Here is a 23,568-nt window from a genome sequence, read left to right on the forward strand (position 1 = left end):
CACTGACAGTCAACCTCCCTCCTACCTACCTAACCTATAAACTGGAGTTTATTATTTTCGACAATGTATTGAATTTTAAATTTCTTATTAGTACGAAAATCTAAATTTATTGTTCATTAGGAAAATGAATCTGTTACCAAAAAGTCATAAAGAGTTTAGCGAAAAAGATTATTGGAACAAATTCTTCAAAAAACGAGGAAATAAAGCCTTTGAATGGTTAGTTGTGATCGCTTCTTGTTCCGTTGTTTATATATTCTTCAACTACAATTTACTCTGTATTTTATCATTTTTATAGGTACGGAGAATATCTAGAGCTATGTTCTCACCTTCACAAATATATAAAACCTAAAGATTCAGTACTTATCACTGGTTGCGGTAACTCGAGCTTAAGTGCCGACTTATACGATGTCGGGTATCAGAATATCACAAATATCGACGTTTCAGAAGTAGTAATAAGGCAAATGAACAGCATAAATGCTAGTAGAAGTGCTATGAAGTTTTTATGCATGGATGCTTTGAACATGAGTTTTAAAAACGAAGAATTCAATGTTCTATTAGACAAAGGTACATTAGATGCTCTGATGCCAGACGATGGTGAGGAAACCCAGAAGAGTATAGATAGATATTTCACCGAGATAAAGCGGGTATTGAAGCTTGGCGGCCGCTATGTATGTGTGACGTTATTACAGAGTCATATATTGAGCAAATTGCTGGAGATTTTTTGTGACAGGTCATGGATGCTTAGAGTTGTAAGATGCCACGAGGCAGAGGAGAAGAACGCTGAGAATGGTGATGGGACAACACTGCCTGTGTTTGTTGTTGTTGCCACAAAGTTCAAAGAATTACCCCAGTTGGTAAGTAGAAAAAATTTCCATTTATTTGAAGTGTAAATGTCACGGTAAGTTTGATTGTTTGTTGTAATTGGAAATTGTTAATAATTGGGAACTGTTATTAATAATTGCCAAAAGTTGTGATACATGTGAGAAATTAATCACATTTTTCTGTGTTTATGAATAATTTAACCATAGTACCAATAATTGTAATACATAGGTCTCTATTGGTCCCATTATAAAGTGACTGAACTATATGCCACAAGGCGAGCTACATTTCGGTTCATTTAATTTGATTGACACACAAAATTTTCTAGGTACAGAAAATACATAAAAGCTTGGCTGTGTTTATTTTTATGAAAATATTATAAAATCATTACACTCTAGCTTCATAGCCATCATGCTGGACTGTTAAACTGGAGGCCTTGGACTGGAGGATTGGTCTTGGTCAGATCAAAATGGAAAATTATCTTTTTGATTCTTGGATGTTTATCTACCGATATATTTTTATTTGAGGCTGATATTGTCTCATCACGAGACTTAAAGCCACAAACAATATAAAAAAAATAATATTTAAAATCAAAAATATTATATTTCCTAGATTCTAGAAGTGTGCATGGCTGGAGACAAGATGTTGAGGTTAAGCAAACCAGAAGAGGTCACCGAGTATGTGAAGTCTGCGCAAGACGCTGCCTTTGTAACTAGTGGCTTGGCTAAAACTAGTCTAGACGAGAATGATGAGGTAAAAATATTTACTTGATCTGCTGTGGTTTGTGCCATCAAATATTTAGATTTTTCAGAACAAAATTTTTACAAATGTTCTAGTTTTAATATTTTCAATGGTCTTCCTGTATCTACAATTTTTTCTTACTTGTCTCACTGCATGGCTGGCATTCTGGTTGCATTCGGGGTTGTGAAGCCAAGTCACAAATCCCGGGGTCACCTTAAAAGAAACCTTTAAAATTTTGAAACATCTGCTGCCTGATGTCAACCCTCCTTGGGAATGTTATTGTTGCCTATCAGCTGCCTAGGCTATGTCCCTTAGTCCGCCTCGTACGACATCCACGGGAGGATATCGAGTAGTCCTATTCTAGGGCGGAACCACAAGCCACTTTTTCTTGTATTAATCTAGTTTATGTAGGTACTCATTTTTCTTACATTAAGTTCAAAATCGTCATTGAATGGTTCAGTTGCAAATTTAGGTGTACACTTCAGTGTTTAGCCGTAATATAAACAATTTGCTTTAAACAATACATTTGTCAATCAAAATTAAAACTATTTGTTTATAAAATTGTCTCAGGTATCACTGGACCTGTACCGGCCCGGAGAGTCCAGTCCCCGCTACACACTGTACGTGGTGGATCAGAAACGAACACAGGCAGTGAACAAATATGCCGTGTTCATTGTACCGCAGGGCAGGTGAGATAGTTATATTTTTTAACTTTTTATACCGTAGGATTTGGTCGAAAAAGTCTGATCAATGGCGCTTTATAAAGTACATGAATTTATTGTGCATACAATGTAAATATATATTTTTTAATACTTGGTAGGTTAGATGAAAAATACCAGAGACAGGGGTGCATAGAAACAGAGTGGGTAGGCTTTTGCCCAGCAGTGGGACAGGTTATAGCTATTTTAAAAAGATAGACGGGTACGGTCGTTCATTATAATACCTGTAAACAACTAAAAATATACTGGCGTTTGCAGCACTTTTTGGAGTGATGACGCTTGCCTGTTATCCTTCCTACACAAGCGCATTCGATATTTAACTTTATACGCAGACGCTCTTGTCTTGTGCCGAACAAAAATTAGAATTTAAAAAATTCTCAACTTTTTTTTTTGTTTATTTTTTAAGAAGTTTTTAAAATAGTGATTTTAAAAATTTATCGTTTGCCTCCTATTACTGGTAGGTATACAATTTAATAATATGATAGGCTTTATGATCAAAAATTTCCAAAGAATTTCGACGAAGTAAAATTTAACGAATTATAAAAACGCGTCGGACAGACGTTTATGGTGTTTTAAAAATAACCCTGTATATTTGTGATTGTGATCGACTGCATTGGGTAAGCACAGTTATGTACATAAAAAGAAAATAGCAGGATTTTTTTAAATATAATTTAATTATGTGTTTAATTGACGATCTCGGTGGCGCACTGATAAAATGCTTGCCTTTGAACCAAGAGGTCTCGGGTTTGATCCCCGGTCGGGTCATGATGGAAAATGATATTTTTCTGATTGGCCCGGGTCTTGGATGTTTATATGTATTTGTTATAAAATATAGTATCGTTGAGTTAGTATCCCATAACACAAACCTCGAACTTACTTTGGGGCTAGCTCAATCTGTGTGATTTGTCTTAATATATTTATTAGTTTTTATTTCTTTTTAAAAATTTTTATTAAGTGAGTGCCCCTGAACCGGGTTCAATCCCCGGTCGGGTCATGATGGAAATTGATCTTTTTCTGATTGGCCCTGGTCTTGGATGTTTATCTATTTATGTATTTGTTATAAAATATAGTATCCTTGAGTTAGTATCCCATAACACAAGTCTCGAACTTACTTTGGGGCTAGCTCAATCTGTGTGATTTTTCCTAATATATTTATTATTTTTTATTTATTTTTTAAAATTTTTTATTAAGTGAGTGCCCCTGAACCGGGTTCAATCCAGCAACTTAAAATTATTTAAATTGCTCCCTAAACTGAATTTAATCGCTCCCGTGGGAATTTCGGGATGAAAGTATTATTCCAGGTTATAGGTATTCTACCCGTGTACCTTTCATAACAATCCGTAGATTTTGCGTGAAAGAGTAACAAACTTACACACATACATCCTCCCAAACTTTCGCATTTATAATAAATAAATATATTAGGACAATTCACACAGATTGAGCTAGCCCCAAAGTAAGTTCGAGACTTGTGTTATGGGATACTAACTCAACAATACTATATTTTATAACAAATACATAAATAGATAAACATCCAAGAGCCGGATCAATCAGAAAAAGATAATTTTCCATCATGACCCGACCGGGGATCGAACCCAGGACCTCTCGGTTCAGTGGCAAGCACTGTACCACTGCGCCACCGAGGTCGTCAATATTAGTGAGGTTAGTTCCTACTACGATTATAAACTCTTATTTTTATTATACATCGTTTTACGTGTTCCTGTCGTATATGATTGCTATTTTCGGACGTTACGGATAATAACAAATAGTACAGCCGTTGTTAAAAACATTATAGGCGGTGATCGGACAACGCCCATCTCGTCAAATGTCCACACTGTTCAAACGAGTTTCTTTCGGCATTTCTTCTCAGCATTGGTCGTTCCGAAATGCCAGTAGTTTGTAGCTTGTGAGAAGTAACTATAAATATTGACGAGAAAAAGTGCCTGTGAAGGTCTTAATTTCTGAATAAATGATTTGAATTTTAATTTTGAATTTGAATTTTTTCAATTCAAATTTAAATTGAAGGCTCGTCATCAAGATTTATATGTCCCCTGTGTATGTCTCACTCTCTACACTGGTTACATTCGGTGCTGTGGCGCCCCAAAGCTCAGGGTTCGCGTAAATAAAAACCATTATATATACTTATATATAGTTTTGGCTACGATTTTACGACCTGTCTGACGGTAACGGTATCAGCTTTTAAGGGTATAATGTGTCACTTAGTCGCCTCGAATGACAATCACGGCAGGATATCCTATTCTAGGGCGTGGCGACATATCAGACAAAATCTTCGAAATTTTAAGGTTTCTTTTTTTTCTGACCTCGGGATTCGCGGCATCACAGCCCTGTATGAACCCACTGAACTCACAGTTTCCCCCGGGAACTCACAGAAATCCTTACTAATATTATAAATGCGAAAGTCTGTCTGTCCCGCTTTCACAGCTAAACCGCTGGACGGATTTTGATGAAATTTAGTATGCATGTAGTTAAATACCCTTGTTCAAATACAGACTTCTCATATTTTCAAAAATCAAATGTGAAGGATTATGGATCAAAATAAAAAGAAGCCACAGGATGAACCGAGATTTATAAGATTTTAATAGCACAAAATACATAGCGTAAATGTCGAAGCTAGATGAGAGAGATATATCAGGGACATAGACAATTATCAAATTGTAGACGCGTGAAGTAATTAATACTTCAACAAAATGACTATATAATGGGGTGTGAAAAAACATACGGGTGAAGACGCGGGAAAAGACTAATGAGAAATATTTTTTAGCTTAGATTTCATGACTGACTGCGCCATAAATAAATGTGGTGCAGTTTCTGAAAATAGTGTTGTTGACAGCATATCTCGTAAACAGCATATTTCGGGATTTGGACCTATTTTTGCGTTCGTGTTGATAGCATGTTGTTTTGTGTGCGATGTGTTTACATTTGCGCGGAATTTTTTTTCTAACCACGCAGTAATGTTATTTTTAATTATTTTTTAACACCCATTATTTTCCGCCTGTCTGCTGACTTCTCTTTGGGAATACTAAGTTGTCTGTCAGCAAACACGATTACGTGTTATTCCATGATATATGTATATATATTATTCGTTTTTTATATATATGTGTATATATATTGTGAGTGAATGAAAAACAAACATACATAATTCACATACATCCTCACACAACTCTCGCATTTATAGTATTAATACCATTGGTTTCTCCGTAGCTCCTGGATTTTTATATTTACCAGCCTAAATGTACAGTCCGCTATTCATTACATTTTTATTCAATAGGATTACATATGTTGTTGGTTTTCTTCATAAATTCGAAACGCTCCGAGATCCACCCTCATACTGATGGGTTATGAGCAAAATTGGAATAAAATAGAGGTTTAGAACAACGCAGTAAATTATTTTATTTTCACAGAGCAAATCTACATATATTGTTGGCGACCATTTCTGAGAGAGAGAGAGAGAAAAACTATTTCTTTACAACTGACAATGTCAGTAACATACAATGAGTATGAAGGTATTATATCTAGTTTAAACACTCTAACACTACCCCTTAAACTAAATAATACATCATAAGAAGTAACAAAACAAAAGGAATATATTTTATTACATGCTTAACTTAAATAACTCAGACGTAAACTTCAAATGCTTTTCTCCTGGTAAAGATTTTGTCAGAATATCTGCTAACATTTCATTAGTCGAAATATAATTCAGTTCAACAATCTTTTTATTTATCAAATCTCTGACAAAATGATGTCTAATATCTATGTGCTTCGTTCTTGAATGCGATACAGAATTAAGACAAAGCTTTTTCGCAGATTGTTTATCATTAAATAACGAAACTCTACACACAGTACCAGTACATTCGTTAACAAAATGTTGTAAAAACAATGCTTCCTTGCACGAGTCTGAGATTGCCATATATTCAGCCTCAGTGCTTGAGAGTGCCACTGTGCGCTGCTTACGACTCTCCCACGAAACGATAGAGTTACCAAGACTAAAAACATACCCAGCATATGATCTTCGATCAAGCTGGTCACCACCCCAGTCTGCATCTGCGAAACCTGTAATTTCTAAGTTATCCTTTTTGAAAACTAAATTATAATCTTTAGTACCTTGTAAATATCTAAGTATCCGTTTCGCTGCTTTCCAGTGACTTTCGCCAAAACAGTTGTTGAATTGACTCAAATAGTTTACACTATGAGCTATATCAGGCCTGGTACACACAGCCAGATACATCAGACATCCGATAAGACTTCTGTAGTCATGTTTACACTGGGAGTTTTCTTCCTTTTGCAATTTAAGACCAACTTCCATAGGAGTCTTGATTGGTTTACAATCTGACATTTTGAATTTTTCAAGCATTCTCTTGATATAACTTGACTGGTCTAGATTGAAACTGCCATTTTGCATTCTATCAATCTTCATGCCTAAAAAATGACAAACAGGGCCGAAATCTTTCATTTCAAACTCGTTCATAAGTTTTTCCTTAATAATATCTTTAATTTGAGATCTAGATGATGAAAATAACATTATATCATCTACATACAAAGCTAAAATTATGAACTCCTTGTCTTGTTTATGAATATAAACACATGGTTCTGAAGACAACCTTTTAAATCGCAATGTATTGATTAAAACATTATTAATTTTTTCATACCAAGCTTTTGCCGCCTGTTTTAAACCATATATTGCTTTATTCAGTCTATATACTTTGTTTTCCTGATTTTTAATAATAAATCCTTCAGGTTGTTCCATATAAACTACTTCTGATAGGTCTCCGTTAAGAAAAGCAGTTTTAACATCTAAATGCTCAATTATTAAATCAAATTGTGCAGCTAGAGCCAACAAAACTCTTACAGTTGAATACCGCACTACAGGCGCAAAAGTTTCCTGGTAGTCTATTCCATACTTTTGTGTGTAGCCTTTTGCGACGAGGCGCGCTTTGTATTTGAGTAATTCTCCATTTAGACCTCTCTTTTTACATAAGACCCATTTACACTTTACTGCTTTACTTCCTTCAGGTAAATCTACTAAAGTCCAACATTTGTTAACGATGAAAGAGTTATACTCATCATTCATGGCATCTTGCCATTGTTTGGCCTCACTGCTATCCAATGCTTGCTGCACCGTACTAGGCGTATCCTCGCTCATGATTTCTGTTAACCCGGCTAACTCGAAGTCACTTGTTACAGCATCTTCGAAGGACGTCACAGTGGATTCATCTGAAGACATGTTTGTTTCATCTGGAACATAAGTACTATCCGACAGATTATCTGTAGTTTCCATATCTTCTGAGTCATCCATACTGAAAATTGTCAATCTCCGGGTATTAACAGGGTCATTAGATTGCAGGCTTTCATTCAAGTCTGGTGACGTTTGCTCACCTGATGGGCAGTCCAGTGAAAATGATATACTTTGCTTCTTATTATCATCTTGTGACACCGTATTACCTATAAATTCTTTTTCGATAAACGTGACATGTCTAGCTTTAACACAATTATTTGGAAATTCTGGATCTATAAGTCTGTAGCCCTTGCTATTCTCACAATATCCTACAAAGATATATTTCCTTCCTTTTGTGTCAAGCTTCCGACAGTTCTCGACTAATGCATAGGCTATACAACCAAAAATACGTAAATGACTTACATCAACTTTCTTAGAAGCCCACATTTCCTCAGGTGTAGCCCCTCTCACTGCTTTTGTTGGTGAACAGTTTTTCAAGTACACAGCCGTGTTAGCAGCTTCAGCCCAAAACTGTTGATTTAATCCAGCATCTTTCAGCATACAGCGAGTTTTATCCATGATAGTCCGAAGTGCTCTTTCTGCAACACCATTTTGTTGACTACAATGAGGTATTGTCGTTTGATGTATTATCCCGCAGTTTTTCAAATATTCCTGAAAAACATGGTTAATATATTCACCACCGTTATCACTACGCAATATTTTTATCTTTTTATCTAATTGATTTTCTACAAGAACCTTAAACATTTTAAACTTTTCAAAAACTTCGCTTTTGTTTTTCATAAAGTAAATAAATGTTTTTCTTGAAAAATCATCTAAAAATATTACAAAATATCGCGCTCCACTGAAAGACTGTGTCTGCAAAGGACCACAGACATCAGTATGTACCAGCCCTAACAACTCAGTTGCTCTACTTTGACTTTTCATAGGAAATGGCAACTTTGTTTGTTTTCCTAAAATACACGCAACACAAGGATTAAAACTAGTGGAATCATAATTCATACCTGTTGCTAATCCATTTTTCAACAGATTCATGCTTCTTGAGTTGAGATGACCCAGCCTCCTGTGCCAAATATCCTGTGAAACCTTGCTTCCCACTGACATCAATGCAGTCTCCTTACCCTGCATGGACTCACCAGCTACTAGACTTTCACAAACCGAATTCATGGCAACCTCAGACCTAACTTCATCGCTCACAGTATCTAATTTATATACGCCATTAATGCAACTACCTGTAGCTATAACTTCACTATCATCATATATTTTACAACCTTTTGGACTAAAAATTACATTATAGCCTTTTCTGTTTAATTCACTAACTGATAATAAATTAGTAAATAGTTCCGGTATATAGTAAACATTACTTATAGTCTTTAAACCATTTCTTAAATTAACTTGAACTTTTCCTTGACCACTTGTCAGCACTGTATCTCCATTAGCAACATTCACTTGCAACGGCTTTCCACACTGAAAATCCATCATTTGTAATTTATTATGACACATGTGATTTGTCGCTCCAGAATCGATATACCAGACATTTTTCTGAATATTTGCTGATAAAGCTGTCAATAAAGACTTATCACTCTTCTGGTTTTTCTTTCCTTCTGGACAATCTTTCTTAAAATGCCCGGTCTTTTTGCATCGGAAACATTTAAATGATTTGAATGTCTTCTTCATCACTAAAGCGTTGAAATCGGAGTGTTCAGTTTTTCCATCCCGTCGTTGTTGCTCCTGCAACAATTTTATTTTGACAAGTTCAGTCGTAAGAGGCTTTCCCGAATTTTCCAAAGCCATAATCAGTGGGTCATAGTCAGTTGTCAAACCACCTAACATAACTACAGCTAAAAATTCGTCCTCAAGTTTAGATCCAATATCCTCCAACTGCTGCCCGAGCTCCGTAATATGTGATAGGTAGCTCTGCATGCTCTCTGCTCCACTCAGTTTGGCACCAAACAAAGATCGTAGCAATCCCAGGCGCCGACAAAGTCCCTTGTCCTCATATGCACGCTGCAAGTTGGTCCAAGCTTCATACGGTGTCGTCGCATTACGGACATGTTGTAAAGCTGATGGTCCAACAGAGAGACAAATCTTCGCCAGGGCTTTCTGCTTCTTTTTCACATCTTTGCAAGCTTCGGCCGACTCCGCCGATTCCACACAATCGTACAAGTCTTCATGCATCAATATCATTTTAAGCATAAATTTCCAATGGTTGTAGTCTTCAATCCCTTTTAGTTTTTCGATAGGAATGCCCACATTACCAAAATTCCCAGACGATGTAGCCATGGTGCGATTTGTGGAACGTAATGGCCGTCAACAATTTCAATATCAATTTTATATTTACTGTTTCGAAAAATTAACGTAGCAAAGCGCAAAAATCGTTCCTGGGCCCATAACCTGATGGGTTATGAGCAAAATTGGAATAAAATAGAGGTTTAGAACAACGCAGTAAATTATTTTATTTTCACAGAGCAAATCTACATATATTGTTGGCGACCATTTCTGAGAGAGAGAGAGAGAAAAACTATTTCTTTACAACTGACAATGTCAGTAACATACAATGAGTATGAAGGTATTATATCTAGTTTAAACACTCTAACACATACAAACAGAGAAACGCGACAATGGGACATTATTTTTATGATATGTAAGGATGAAGATAATTTAGTAATTTGTCCCCAGGGAAACCGAGTGGTTATTCGGCACAGCCGCGGGCCGCCGGCAGCTGCAGGACTCCGCCCGGTTCGGCCGGCTCGTGGTGGCCGTGCTGCGCAGGGGTCACAAGTTCGAATCCCTTGACGCCGTCAAAGAGGAGCTCGCTCAGTCCGCGAAGATGCTGATACCGTACGGGTTCGTGGGACAGGTGAGAGTTCAATTTTTTTTTTTAACATTTCAATAAAGTTAATTATAAAGTATTATATAAATATTGTGTTAATTAATAGTACCACTACTATATTCATATTATGTGCTTTAAGCGTGACAATAAATATAGTATAATATAACATTATGGTAAATTTTTTCACGTAAATAAATTATTTATTCATATAATCTTGCGAACATTGATTATTACATGGGATTTTCGCGGGACGCGAAGCGGAGAACAATGATAAAGCCGAATGTGCAACACGCTTTTCAATAAACATGAAGTTATTACATATAAAGCGGGATTTTCGCGCGATACGAAGCGAAGCATCTATGATAAAGCCGAGTGTGTAACAAACACTACGCTTTTCAATTCACTTGAAGTCGACAAGAGCGACAAAAATGTCGACGCCAGTGTCGTAATGTTTCTCGTATTTTTTTTAAAATTAAACTAGCGTAAAGTATCCATTGATTTATTCAGTATACTAACAAAACAAATGGACATAGGCCGTTCGTTTTTCTAGTTTGTATATTTACAGAAAATAACATTATGATTTTTGGTTTGATTAATAAAAATTGGCAAATTTTCAAAAAAATCTTTATCAATAAAATTGAGTTTTATGTGTTAAACATAATTTATTTTTCTTATTAATTAAGTGGTATTTTTCTTTTGAGACTTGTTGTTATTATGTATGGTTGAGATGAGACGAGTATATATTTATTTTCTATTTACTAATTCTATAAGCTATTGGGTAATACTCGACTCGGTCCGTTTTTCATCTCTTTTGTGGCCAGTCATTTTCGTTTATTCCATTATTTTTTCTCTCGCTCTTCCATTCTTTGCAGCTGATTCCATATGTCCTGAAGTTATAATGAAGTCAAAAGTGCAAAGGTAGGCAAAGTCGTGGTATATTTATATATTTTGGTATATTTATTCAAAACTAATGGCCCGCCCCGGCTTTACTTGTGTAAAAATATAATAAAGCGTACCTACACCTAAACCTTGCTCAGTAATCACTATCTATTGGTGGAAACCGCATGAAAATCCGTGCAGTGGTTTTTGAGTTTATCGCGAACAAACGCGGCAGAGGATTTTGTTTATATAACACTAGCTTTTGCCCACAACTTCGTATGTGAGTAAAAATCCGTTTCCCGTGGGAAGTTCAGGAAATCCCTTCTTAGTGCTCCCCTACACTGTCCTAGGAACCTACACACCAAATTTTAGCTTTCTACGCCCAATAGTTTCGGTTATCTGTTAGTCAGTCAATCAGTAACGCAAGCGTTTTAATGTAAGAATTTTATTATAAACGGGCCAGGAGGACCGGACGGATTTTTATAATTTTTGGTATACGGGTCGAATATGACCTTTAATAACACAGTACTTTTATCCCGAAATTCCCACGGGAGCGAAGCACCGGGGCGCAGCTAGTACATTCATAAAAAGAAACGAGATAGAATAAATTTCTTACCAAATAGAGCTCTCCAAATGGTTTTTTGTTGTAATAATTCATTTTCTCTTCTCTCTTCCGTTGTTATTACATTGCGAGATTCTTGTGCGTGGTGCTGGTGTCCGAGCTGAAACATACTTCTATACTAATATTATAAATGTGAAAGTCTGTCTGTCTGTCTGTTCCTAATCAAATGAAACGAACGAATATATGACAACGACTAAACCAATTTTTATTTATTTTCCGAAAACATAGACAAAAAGAATACATAAACTAGAGTGCACAGTGACATTTTAACTTATTATAAAACTGGATAAAGACATTGTTATTCGTACATTTTACAGTTCCGCTTTTGATGAAATTTGGTATGAAGTATGAAGATACCCGTTCAAATATAGGCTAGGCTTTTTTTTTTTCAAAAATCAACCCGCGAATGACCTTAATGGGTTAATGGGGGTGAATATTTATGAAAGAAGACGCAGAAAAATTAACTGATGTTTTGAGTGCGTATGAAAAAATATATAGATATATAATTGACCCCAAGCACGAACAAAGCAATGAATAAACAGATGAAAACAATTTTAATTAATGATATCATACTATTCGTCCATTTGATTTTCCCTCCTTTTTCTCCAGTTTTGTATGTTGTGGCGACGTGGGTAGGGGCGCTGCGGGCAAATTCTCAGCTTGCTATAATGTGTTTATTTATAGATGAAAAATAATAACATATTACAAAAATGGATGGCGAAAATCAAAATGACGAGGTTTCATACAAGGATCACTTTGTTAATCTGATATAGGAATTTAAAACTGAATTGAAGAAGTATATTTGTATGTAAGATTTAAAATTGTTTAATTTACCATAATACACATATATTGTAAATAAATAATTAGACCATATTTATAGACCATAACCGATACTACAGCTTGAGAGATTTTTTCTTTAAATATATTTTTTCAGAACAACATCGATCACGTTTGTAGAATATATTGCCTAATCACTACATACTTAATATAAAAACTGAACAAACAAACTCACATTCTCATTTATAATTTTAGTGGGGATTGGGGTTATGTTTGTTTGTAAACTAAACATGGCTTAAATATGATGATTCTTTTTAAACGGATTCACACATGCTTTTTAATTTATTTTTGAAAACAATAATGAGATGAAAGAATTCTGGAATCGAGCGGGAATTGAACCCGCGCCCCCGTCTATCCGTCCTATATAGATAGCTCTTGACCACTGAGCTGTCGAGACCATGCCACTTCGGCTGAATTAATTTATCCCTTTTCGTCTTACACCGACGTACATATGATTCGTGTGATGATTCTTATTTAGAGGAAAGTTAACGCGGGCGAAGCTGCGGACAAAAGCTAGTATTCTATATATCTATATATATAGTATAAAAAACAAAGACGACCGCGCCGCGTCTGTTTCAAAGCTTGTCTTTTAAACTACGCAATTGCTTTTGATGCAGTTTATCCTGTTATTTAGGCAATTAATTAACGAAAGGAAACATACAAATCCTATAGGATTTTCGACCGTGAGAAGCCGGGCTGGGTCGCTAGGTTAATATATTTTTTAGACTTTTGAAATATAGCTACATACAGAAAGTTTACGCTACACACATAAATGAGCACCTTACCTTGTATAAGTCGTCATATTTTTTATTATCATCGCCTCTCTTTTCCTCTTCAGTTTTTATTACATTCTCCTAAAAAAATTGCATATTTTAGAAACGTCATTGTCGTATATAAAAAGCAAAAATATAGACGCGCTGTACTGTATAGCGTAGATGGAAATATAGATTTGTATTTTTCTATGAACACAGGGTGAAGTGCGGGTTCTTATGTCACTTCTCACTATTGAATCGATTCGAAGTGAGACGCAGCGAACCAATCGCATTGCCGTGTGGTTGTCGTTGCGTCACAATGGCGCGCACTGCGATTGGTCAGCTGCGTCTCACTGCGAGTCGACTCGATCGAGAGCTGTAATTAGCAAAATTGCACACAGATTTTTATTTGGGATAGATTTTACTAACTTCACCGGACGTGTGGTGGCCATTTCTAAAACTTCCCAAATCATCACTTGGGTCGTCGCGGCCATACAACTTGATCCACATGTATTCGTTCTGGTATCTCTGGAATTCTTCAGGCGTTGTGGGGCAATAGCGGCATTCCATGGAAATTCTGGAATTCATCAATCATTTTTATATTTTTATCTAGCGATCCCGTCACCTTCCTCAAGAGTGACACTGTGAATTAGTTAAAACCGCATGAAAATCTGTGTACTTAGTCGTTTTTGAGTTTATCGCGAACAGACGCGACAGAGGACTTTTGTTTTATGATATGAAAAATGACAAAGCATACGTGAATGCATAACATACAAACATTTGCATTTATAATATTAGTAATTATGGATATAGATTATACAGATTTCCATATTGCCTATTTATGCACCATAAATTTTTAATTATGCCAAAAAATGAAATGGGGCTATCAGTACCTATTACTGTTAATATGTGCATAGTCAAAACATAAAATATCGAACAAAATTTATCCAAAAAAAATCTATAATAATTGGTACTTAGAGTGCGCCACCTGACTACTAAGCTTCATAGTTTAAGCTAGGCTCAGTGCCCGCTGCACTTCACACAAAGTCGATTTTCATTGATAAATTCTGGCAATTCTTTTTTGTTTATTTATTTTTTGCCTATGCCGGGGTCATCGCACGCGAGAGCGAGTGCACACCATAAACTATGAATGGGAATAATTGGAGTTTCAAACTATGTCCTATTAATATTCATTTATATTTTTTGATAAACGCAAATTCAATAACTTTGGTGATAAACGATAATATTAAATTTTGATCACTCACATGTATTAATAGGGTCTTTAATATTAAACCTGTAATTTTTTTGGCATATTTAAAAGAAATATGTTGTAATATAACCTTCATAATAACGATATGCTTTATACTTACAAAGTTGATAAAAATAATGGCGCCAAAATAGAAAAAAATTGCGAAACATTATTTGACATTATTTTATGTTTTAAAGTCATATATATGACTTAAAATAAATATTATAATATTAAAACAAAGCAAAGGGACTAGACCCGTCTACAAAATGATGATATTGCTTAAAGACAACCGCTTTTTATAGTGAAAAACTAATGTAATCTGATGGTAATGCAATTCAGATCTCACAATTAGTATTAAATTATTTATGGCAAATTAACGCGTTGACAGTTAATTTCCTTTGATGGGAAAGTAATTATATGTATGTTATAATAATTATAATGTCATTTCATAAATTTTACTAGCTTTTTTTAGGAAAAAAATATTGTGACACAAGTTTTTTGTCAAGATGGCTCAGACTATCCTACCAATATTATAAATGCGAAAGTTTGTAAATGACGTATGTGTGTAGATCTGTTATTCTTTCAACCTACTGGACGGATTGTTATAAAATTTCATACACGGATGGAATATCACCTGAGATAATAAAATATAAGGTTATTCCGAAATTACCACGGGAGCGAAGACCCGGGGCGCAGCTAGTAGAACATATAACCTAGTGTGGATTACTCAGAACTATTTTGATGAATTTTTTTTAATGACATTGATGAAATATTAACAGTTTTATTATGGACAAATCCTTCATATTCAGTAAAACCCTTGTGTTTTCCGCCCTAAAATCGGACCACTTCGTTCTTCCGTGGATGTCGTGCGAGGCGATTAAGGGCCACATAGCCTTAGTAGCCGATAGGTAACAATAATATTTCCAAGGACAAAGATAACAATAAAAGCCCAATTTGCGCTTTGTATGAGACGGACCGGGAAGTTGTATGGGAAACGTCTATCTCATTTGATTACGCTCGTCTATACAGGTGTCTTTTATTTAACACATTGGCAATATTTTGTCTACATGCTCAGTTCATGTTCAGTTTGCCACTCCACACATGATCTCCTAATTTTTATTTTACTGTTTTTTATTATTTTATTCACAATTTTGAATTTTGTTATAATAATTCGTATGGCATTTAAATTTTATTTGTAAAACATGTACGTGATTTGTGATCTTCAAGTGTCTGAATTATACTTCTATTTCGACGAATAAGAATTGTAATTATGAAGTCATGGGAATCGAGTGTGTCATGCTCACTCAAATGGTCAATCTGGTGGTGGCGTCGTGGGCCGGGTCGTGAGGTTCCCTCTATTATGGTTGAGCTACGCGATGGCTGTCCCATGCGTCAACTCGTGAACGGGTGCTGCCAGAGGGAACTGGTCATCTCGTTTCTCATATATTTTCATGTAAGTTAATTGTGTTTCACATCGATATATATATATATATATATATATATATATATATATATATTATAATCAGCACTCGGATCACAATCATAACCTGTTTTGATATACCTTTTGACTATGTACATTATGTACTTTTATATATTATTAGAAAGAAAAGAAAAAATTTTTTTTTTTGTAAGAAACAATAATGGTAAGCCGATCTGGCATGATAGGGACCAACACTGTTCAAATGAGTTTCTTTCGGCATTTCTTCTCAGCAGTGGTCGTTCCGAAATGCCAGTAGTTTCTAGCTTGTGAGAAATAACTATAAATTTAAAGATTGACGAGAAAAAGTGCCTGTGAAGGTCTAATTTCTGAATAAATGATTTGAATTTGAATTTCATGATTCTGAACAACTTTTATTACGGGGGTAACTCCGAAATCGCGAAAAAAAAAATCAGCTGTTCTATACAAAATTAAATTAGGTACCCAACTTGTGGAAAATGTATGGATCAGTGGAGTTTTTTTTTGAAAAAATGTTTTTTTTAAAATAATGCCAATGTATATGAAATCACCCTGTATAGTTTTCTTGTATTTGCAACGTAGTTTAGTTTTCTCAGTCTACGATCTGACGTTTCTGTGTTTTTTTTTAATCAGATTCCGTTCGTCTCCCTGGGCAGCGACGTCGGGCGCCGGGTGAAGGTCTACGAAGGCACTTCGCCGATCTCCGGAGACTTCGTTGTGGAGGACGTTGACGTGGAGGGCGCCACTTACCGCCGGCTCGTCTTCCTCGACAACCAGTTTCTGGTGCAGTCCGAGGCTAGGCTCAAGACTGGTCAGTTTCTTTGGAATAATTGTTTACGTATTACTATTGTAGCGGGAGCTAGGTGATTATGCTCGACCGCCACAAAGGGAAGATCTTCCCGCCAGGCTAGGTGTTGCGCCTGGGGAACCGCACGGCTCCAACGGTGTCATGTCGGAGGTTGTATTTATGCTTCCAATCGAAAACGCACTGTCTGCGCGGTCTAGGCTTGTTAGCTGTCTATAGTGAGGTCGACCGTCGTGCCATCTGTCCGTAGTGTCCTGGATCACTTGTGTGGCTTGTTATTCGTTGCGTTTGGTCGGCTTTTTACGTCTGTGCCGTTGTGCATGTGGCGTGGTAGATGTCGCCACATTACTCCTCCCCAAGACCGAAGGTCTGATGAAGTCTTGATGTGCAGTCTGTGCTTCTCGTGTGTGCCATGTTACTTGATGTCCCAGTGATTCGGGATGCGTAGATTGAGCTCGTAGTCTGCGGTGAGTCGAGACTGTCGTGAGCGGAATATGACTTGTTGGCCCCGGTCCCTACATGGCTGCCACGCCGGTGAGTGCGCGCGTCCAGACGTGGGCTGCAGGGTGCGTCGGCGTCGATGAAGTCGAAGAGAGTTGCGGGTGCCAGAACCAGGAAGCGCGTTGCGTCGGCTGCGATGGTCCTGTAGATGCCCTTGAAGATGAGTGATGGCTTGCTGCTGCGAGTGACGCTGCTGCGAGTGTCTGTTTGCTGCTGACTTGAGACCAATGAGGGTGCGAGGAGTGATGGTGAAGATTGGAGAGTACGACGTTGGCGATGGCTGCTTCAATCACGTCGGGTGTGATGATGACGAAGGCTGCTTTCAATCACGTCGGGGTCACCACTGTAGCGGGAGCTAGGTGATTATGCTCGACCGCCACAAAGGGAAGATCTTCCCGCCAGGCTAGGTGTTGCGCCTGGGGAACCGCACGGCTCCGACGGTGTCATGTCGGAGGTTGTATTTATGCTTCCAATCGAAAACGCACTGTCTGCGCGGTCTAGGCTTGTTAGCTGTCTATAGTGAGGTCGACCGTCGTGCCATCTGTCCGTAGTGTCCTGGATCACTTGTGTGGCTTGTTATTCGTTGCGTTTGGTCGGCTTTTTACGTCTGCGCCGTTGTGCATGTGGCGTGGTAGATGTCGCCACACTATCCTCACACATTAATGGTAATGGTAATTATTTAAACGTTGTAATTATTATGAAATACTTACGTTTTTCAAATGTGTGTACAGTGGCGCCATCTACTTTATAAAGCGCCATTGCCTATCAGACTTTTTGATCAAATCCTGCGGTAATCGCCTGTGTTCATTTGTGTTAATAATTACGCTATGTGTTCATCCAAGGTATCAGCTACTTCAATACCGAATTTCATAAAAATCGGCCCAGACGTTTGAGCGTGAAGAAGTAAAAAACATACAAACTTTCGTCTTCATAATATTAGTGGGATGATTATTCGTCCTCTTAATTTTTAATATATGTGTAAGACCTACATTTGTTAATTGACGTCTTTGGAGAAAAGGCCGCGGTGAAGTTTGTTGGGCGGCTTCTTCTTCACCTGCGCTTTGGAAGTCGGCGGTAGACTTTGTTTAAGTAATTGTTTGACGTCAATAAGTGATATATATATATATATATATATATATATATATATATATATATATATATATATATATATATATATATCATCCTATATTGAATAAATAATTTTGAATTTGAATTATGCCGTGGTTTGCCATTGCCTTCTCCATTTCACACACAAGTTAATAAGAATCAACTAGTGTGCAGGTTTCCTCACGATGTTTTCCTTTACCGGAAGCAAGTGGTGGTCTATGATACTATACATGAGTCAGATTGGTATACAAACTCATGTGGCACGAATAGGATTCGAATCTGGGACCTTTCGATGCACAGGGTCTTAACCATTACACCACCATCGCTTTACTAAGCTCACTGTATAGTCAGTAATTGGCCTGAAATATAAGTTCCTAGTTATTTATTGTATTTCAGTAAAAAGGAAGAACAAAACACGCCTAGTGGTGGACGTCGGGCACATATCTCAGTACCACTCGCTGATGTGCGTGGGCGTGCAGCTGTCACTGTCCGGCCGCGGCGGCGGACGCGCGGCCGTGCTCGGGCTCGGCGGCGGCGGGCTCTGCATGTTCCTCAGGGGCTGCTGCCAGGGGGCGCAGGTCAGTTGTCTCTGTATGTTGCTCAGGGGCTGCTGCCAGGGGGCGCAGGTCAGTTGTCTCTGTATGTTGCTCAGGGGCTGCTGCCAGGGGGCGCAGGTCAGTTGTCTCTGTATGTTGCTCAGGGGCTGCTGCCAGGGGGCGCAGGTCAGTTGTCTCTGTATGTTGCTCAGGGGCTGCTGCCAGGGGGCGCAGGTCAGTTGTCTCTGTATGTTGCTCAGGGGCTGCTGCCAGGGGGCGCAGGTCAGTTGTCTCTGTATGTTGCTCAGGGGCTGCTGCCAGGGGGCGCAGGTCAGTTGTCTCTGTATGTTGCTCAGGGGCTGCTGCCAGGGGGCGCAGGTCAGTTGTCTCTGTATGTTGCTCAGGGGCTGCTGCCAGGGGGCGCAGGTCAGTTGTCTCTGTATGTTGCTCAGCGGCTGCTGCCAGGGGGCGCAGGTCAGTTGTCTCTGTATGTTGCTCAGGGGCTGCTGCCAGGGGGCGCAGGTCAGTTGTCTCTGTATGTTGCTCAGGGGCTGCTGCCAGGGGGCGCAGGTCAGTTGTCTCTGTATGTTGCTCAGGGGCTGCTGTCAGGGGGCGCAGGTCAGTTGTCTCTGTATGTTGCTCAGGGGCTGCTGCCAGGGGGCGCAGGTCAGTTGTCTCTGTATGTTGCTCAGGGGCTGCTGCCAGGGGGCGCAGGTCAGTTGTCTCTGTATGTTGCTCAGGGGCTGCTGCCAGGGGGCGCAGGTCAGTTGTCTCTGTATGTTGCTCAGGGGCTGCTGCCAGGGGGCGCAGGTCAGTTGTCTCTTTATGTTGCTCAGCGGCTGCTGCCTGGGGGCGCAGGTCAGTTGTCTCTGTATGTTGCTCAGGGGCTGCTGCCTGGGGGCGCAGGTCAGTTGTCTGTATGTTGCTCAGGGGCTGCTGCCTGGGGGCGCAGGTCAGTTGTCTCTGTATGTTGCTCAGGGGCTGCTGCCTGGGGGCGCAGGTCAGTTGTCTCTGTATGTTGCTGACGGACACTGCGTGTTCCTCAGGAGTTGATGGGGGTTGAGCCAGGTCGGGGGTGGGTGTTTCTCAGAGCGTTTCGAACGCTGCGGCCGCGCTGTCCTTACAGATTTTCAAATTTTAACAAAGACAGGAATTTCTTTTTCTATCTGAATTTAAAATAATTAATCTGTACTGTAGTAGTGTCAGTTTTATGAAAGACTAGATGTTGCCCGGGGCTTCGCTCCCGTGGGAATTTTGAGATAAAATATAGCCTATAGCAATCTTGGATAATGTACCTTTCTAATGGTAAAAGATATTTTGAAAACATTTCAGTAGTTTAGAATATTACCCGCCTCAAACATACAAACTCACAAACGTACTCTTTATAATTATAGAACCTATAGATTGATTTTGAAAATAATTCCTTCCTTGAAAATTGTCGGATCGTACTGAGACCGCGGCCGCAGCGGTCGAAACGCTCCGAGAACCACCTGAATGTAAGTCAGTTGGTCTATGAACATTGAAATACTAATTTACAACAATGCAGCGTATTTAGTTGACGTGGAACTACTTGTAGTAATGTTCCGTATAAAAATCTTTATTACTTGCACTCGTGATTGTTTCCAGAACGAATTATTGTTCTCGAAGATTCCGTCTAGAAACGGATAATTTTCTATACAGTACAGTCGACCGCATTTCAACTACTACCCGAATTAATTGCAAACTGACCTTTATTATAACCGCATAGAGGGCCATGCAGGGTAATTTGACATGTGGTCGACTATATACTAGTGTACAGGCTTACTGGTATCAAATCCAAAACTTCTAAAGACTACTTGGGTACATCAAAACAAGCAACTTTTATTCTACGGCTTTTCGTGATTCGTATTTTTTTTTTCATATAAACAAAATACAATCTAATTTGTGATTCGACAGTTCTACACGTGTTAACTCTATGTAATAGCCAAACAACACGAGACAGTACAGTAGCGTTACGTAGCGGAATTGAACATAGAGTTCAACGTTTTATAGAATCGACATTAATACTAAAAAAAGGTATTTAGGTATTAATTATAAAGGTATTACGTTTCGTCGTTCGTCGAGTCGTAGAATAAAAGATTTTAGTCTCTATATATACCTTATGCGCCTTTGGAAGGTTATGCATTAGATACCAGTAACCCTGTATTTTCGTAACGTTATTATGGATTGACATATTTCAGATTACGGCGGTGGATCTAGACCCGGCCATGTTGGACGTGGCTCGGGACCACTTCGAGCTGAGATTGGACGATAAGCTCCAGGTGGAGATCAAAGATGGTGTGGACTTCTTGAGGGAGGAAGCTGCCAGTGGTGAGATTTCGACCTCATAAATTGATACGACATTTATATTTATATTGATCAATAGTAATTTTATCGTCGAAATGAGTTAGTCAAATTGAAAAATTTATTTAGAAACCAGGTTTTGCCAGCGGCTTCGTCCGCGTAAATTTCACACGAAAACAGTTATTTTTCGGGATGAAAAGTACCCTATGTCCTTCTCCGTAATTACATGTGTACAAAATTTCAAGAAGTTTGGTTCAGTAGATAAAGCGTGAAGAGGTAACATGCAAATAACCTTTTCCATTTAAAATATTAGTTGGGATTGGGATATTGTAACATGCACAACACAAAAGTCAAAATTTTATTTTATATTATTACTACCGGTGTTACCTGTACAATTATTTAAAAAATACTTACGTTTTTACGCACAGTAGCGCAGTCTACTTTATGAAGCGCCATAGACTATCAGACTTTTTGATGAAATCCTCCAATCGCGTACTTTTGGGGATAAAAGTACCTACTCCATGTGTCAATCCAAAGTATCAGCTACCTCAATACCGAATCCCACAAAAATTGTCCCAGCCATTGGAGCTTGGAGTAATAACGTACAAATTTTCGCCTTTGTAATATAAGCGGGATTCATTTATATTTCTTGTGTAACAAGACAATTGATTGCAGGTCACACGTACGACTCAGTGATGTTTGATATGGACAGCAAAGACAGATCGCTGGGGCTCTCGTGTCCGCCTAAACAGTTTCTTGACAACCAGGTGCTGGACGACGTCAAGGCCATACTCACAGACGACGGTAATAGAATATTTTTTCACTAAATAATTTGTTCTTCTTCCTTTCGAGTCGTTATGGCTATTTATATTATATTAGACCAGTATGTGGCTACTCTTATTGCTCTATATCTTGCCTTGTAGAGGAGGACCATGGAAGTGGAAGTGGGTTAGGGCACGGCAGCAGGTGAAGCATGGGCTGGACAGACTATTGCCAGAGAAGTCCGACCTCACCAGACTCTCTAGACATCTCCCAAGTGGTGTTGTGAGCTGTCTAGAGAGTCGGGGGCCGAAAGTAAGTCCGGGCCGGTGCCCGGAGTCTGTTTGAGGACTTCCAGGTTGCGAGTTTTTCACCCGGTGGAAGCTTCTCAGCAGGAGAGAGATCGGGATGAAATTGGGATCCGTTGTATTTAGATAATAACAACAAATACTAAAAGACATCATCTGCCCTTGATTTAGAGAATCGTTGTTATACCGTTACGTTTTCATTTGAAATTTTGCTGTATCTTCTTAGCTTGCCAGCTAAATTTCAACTCTGGGTGTTCATCAACCAATCTTGACCATTATATTTGGCGTTGTAATTACAAAAACATCCGTTTTCTACTCTTTAAGAAACTGAGACTGTAATACTTACTCAAATTTTTCGTTTTTTAGGCCACTTCATCCTAAACCTGGTTTGTCGCGACCCAGCTCTGCAAACTTCCATAATCCAGACGGTGAAACAGCATTTCAAACATCTAGCAACCGTCAAATTGTACGAAGAAGTCAACGAGATCGTATTCGCTACTAACAGTAAGAAACCTTACAAGATGGACGATTTGGAAGACGCAGCGAAAAAATTGAATGCTTCAGCGAGGGAAAATAAATTAGTTCCTGTGAAATGCGTAGATTTGAAGGACTTTATGCAGTCTGTGACTATTGTTACGTAGGTTTAAAGTTTTATTGTAAAAAATGTATATATTTTGAAACTGTTTAACGTTGAAATTATAAAGGCCGGTGGAGACCGTATGCGTAACGTAACTTGTATGGGATTGTAACGCATGCGTGCACGCGTATGCTACGCAGTCAAATAATTCTATACAATATACGCATTCGGTCTAAACTGGATTTAACATATTGTAAGGTCCGCCTTTTAAAACTAAATAAAAGTTACATATAAATTATGATTGTTATTAATTGAACGCGTGTTGCCGGTTGCATTCGGGGCTATGAGGCCATGCCGATCAATTCTAATATTAGAAAGGTATTAAAGGTATCTGTAGTATTTGTTACAGATACCTTTTTGGTGTAATGAGAATAAAATCAAGCGTGGTTGGCGGCTGCCCTCGTAACTGACAATAGTTGTGAATCACCTATCATTGTG

General features: G+C 38.3%; 2 protein-coding genes across 4 annotated transcripts; one reads left to right on the forward strand and one right to left on the reverse strand.

Annotated features, from left to right (window-relative positions):
* LOC128673604 (uncharacterized protein) lies at positions 1 to 23,368 on the forward strand. Its single transcript, XM_053751561.2, has 10 exons — positions 1 to 216; positions 296 to 854; positions 1,432 to 1,572; positions 2,131 to 2,249; positions 10,207 to 10,387; positions 16,789 to 16,966; positions 18,965 to 19,146; positions 21,324 to 21,453; positions 22,102 to 22,230; positions 22,860 to 23,368. Exons 1-10 carry the CDS (start codon positions 125 to 127, stop codon positions 23,132 to 23,134), a joined length of 1,986 nt encoding a protein of 661 aa, XP_053607536.1. The 5' UTR covers positions 1 to 124; the 3' UTR covers positions 23,135 to 23,368.
* Positions 10,535 to 15,174, reverse strand: LOC128673748 (uncharacterized). 3 transcript variants are annotated; one of them, XM_053751814.2, is made up of 6 exons: positions 14,821 to 15,173; positions 13,880 to 14,027; positions 13,484 to 13,552; positions 12,435 to 12,524; positions 11,856 to 11,961; positions 10,535 to 11,247 (listed from the first exon to the last, which is right to left on the reverse strand). In XM_053751814.2, the coding sequence occupies exons 1-6, from the start codon at positions 14,898 to 14,900 to the stop codon at positions 11,192 to 11,194; spliced, it is 549 nt and encodes a 182-aa protein (XP_053607789.1). In that variant the 5' UTR covers positions 14,901 to 15,173; the 3' UTR covers positions 10,535 to 11,191. The 3 variants fall into 3 exon arrangements, with proteins under 3 accessions (XP_053607789.1, XP_053607795.1, XP_053607805.1); XM_053751820.1 differs by lacking the exon at positions 12,435 to 12,524 and having other exon boundaries at positions 14,821 to 15,174; XM_053751830.1 differs by lacking the exon at positions 11,856 to 11,961 and having other exon boundaries at positions 14,821 to 15,174.
* Positions 23,369 to 23,568: the final 200 nt, after the last annotated feature.

Source organism: Plodia interpunctella, chromosome 1, assembly GCF_027563975.2.
Source record: "Plodia interpunctella isolate USDA-ARS_2022_Savannah chromosome 1, ilPloInte3.2, whole genome shotgun sequence".
NCBI classification, from domain to species: Eukaryota; Metazoa; Arthropoda; class Insecta; order Lepidoptera; family Pyralidae; genus Plodia; species Plodia interpunctella.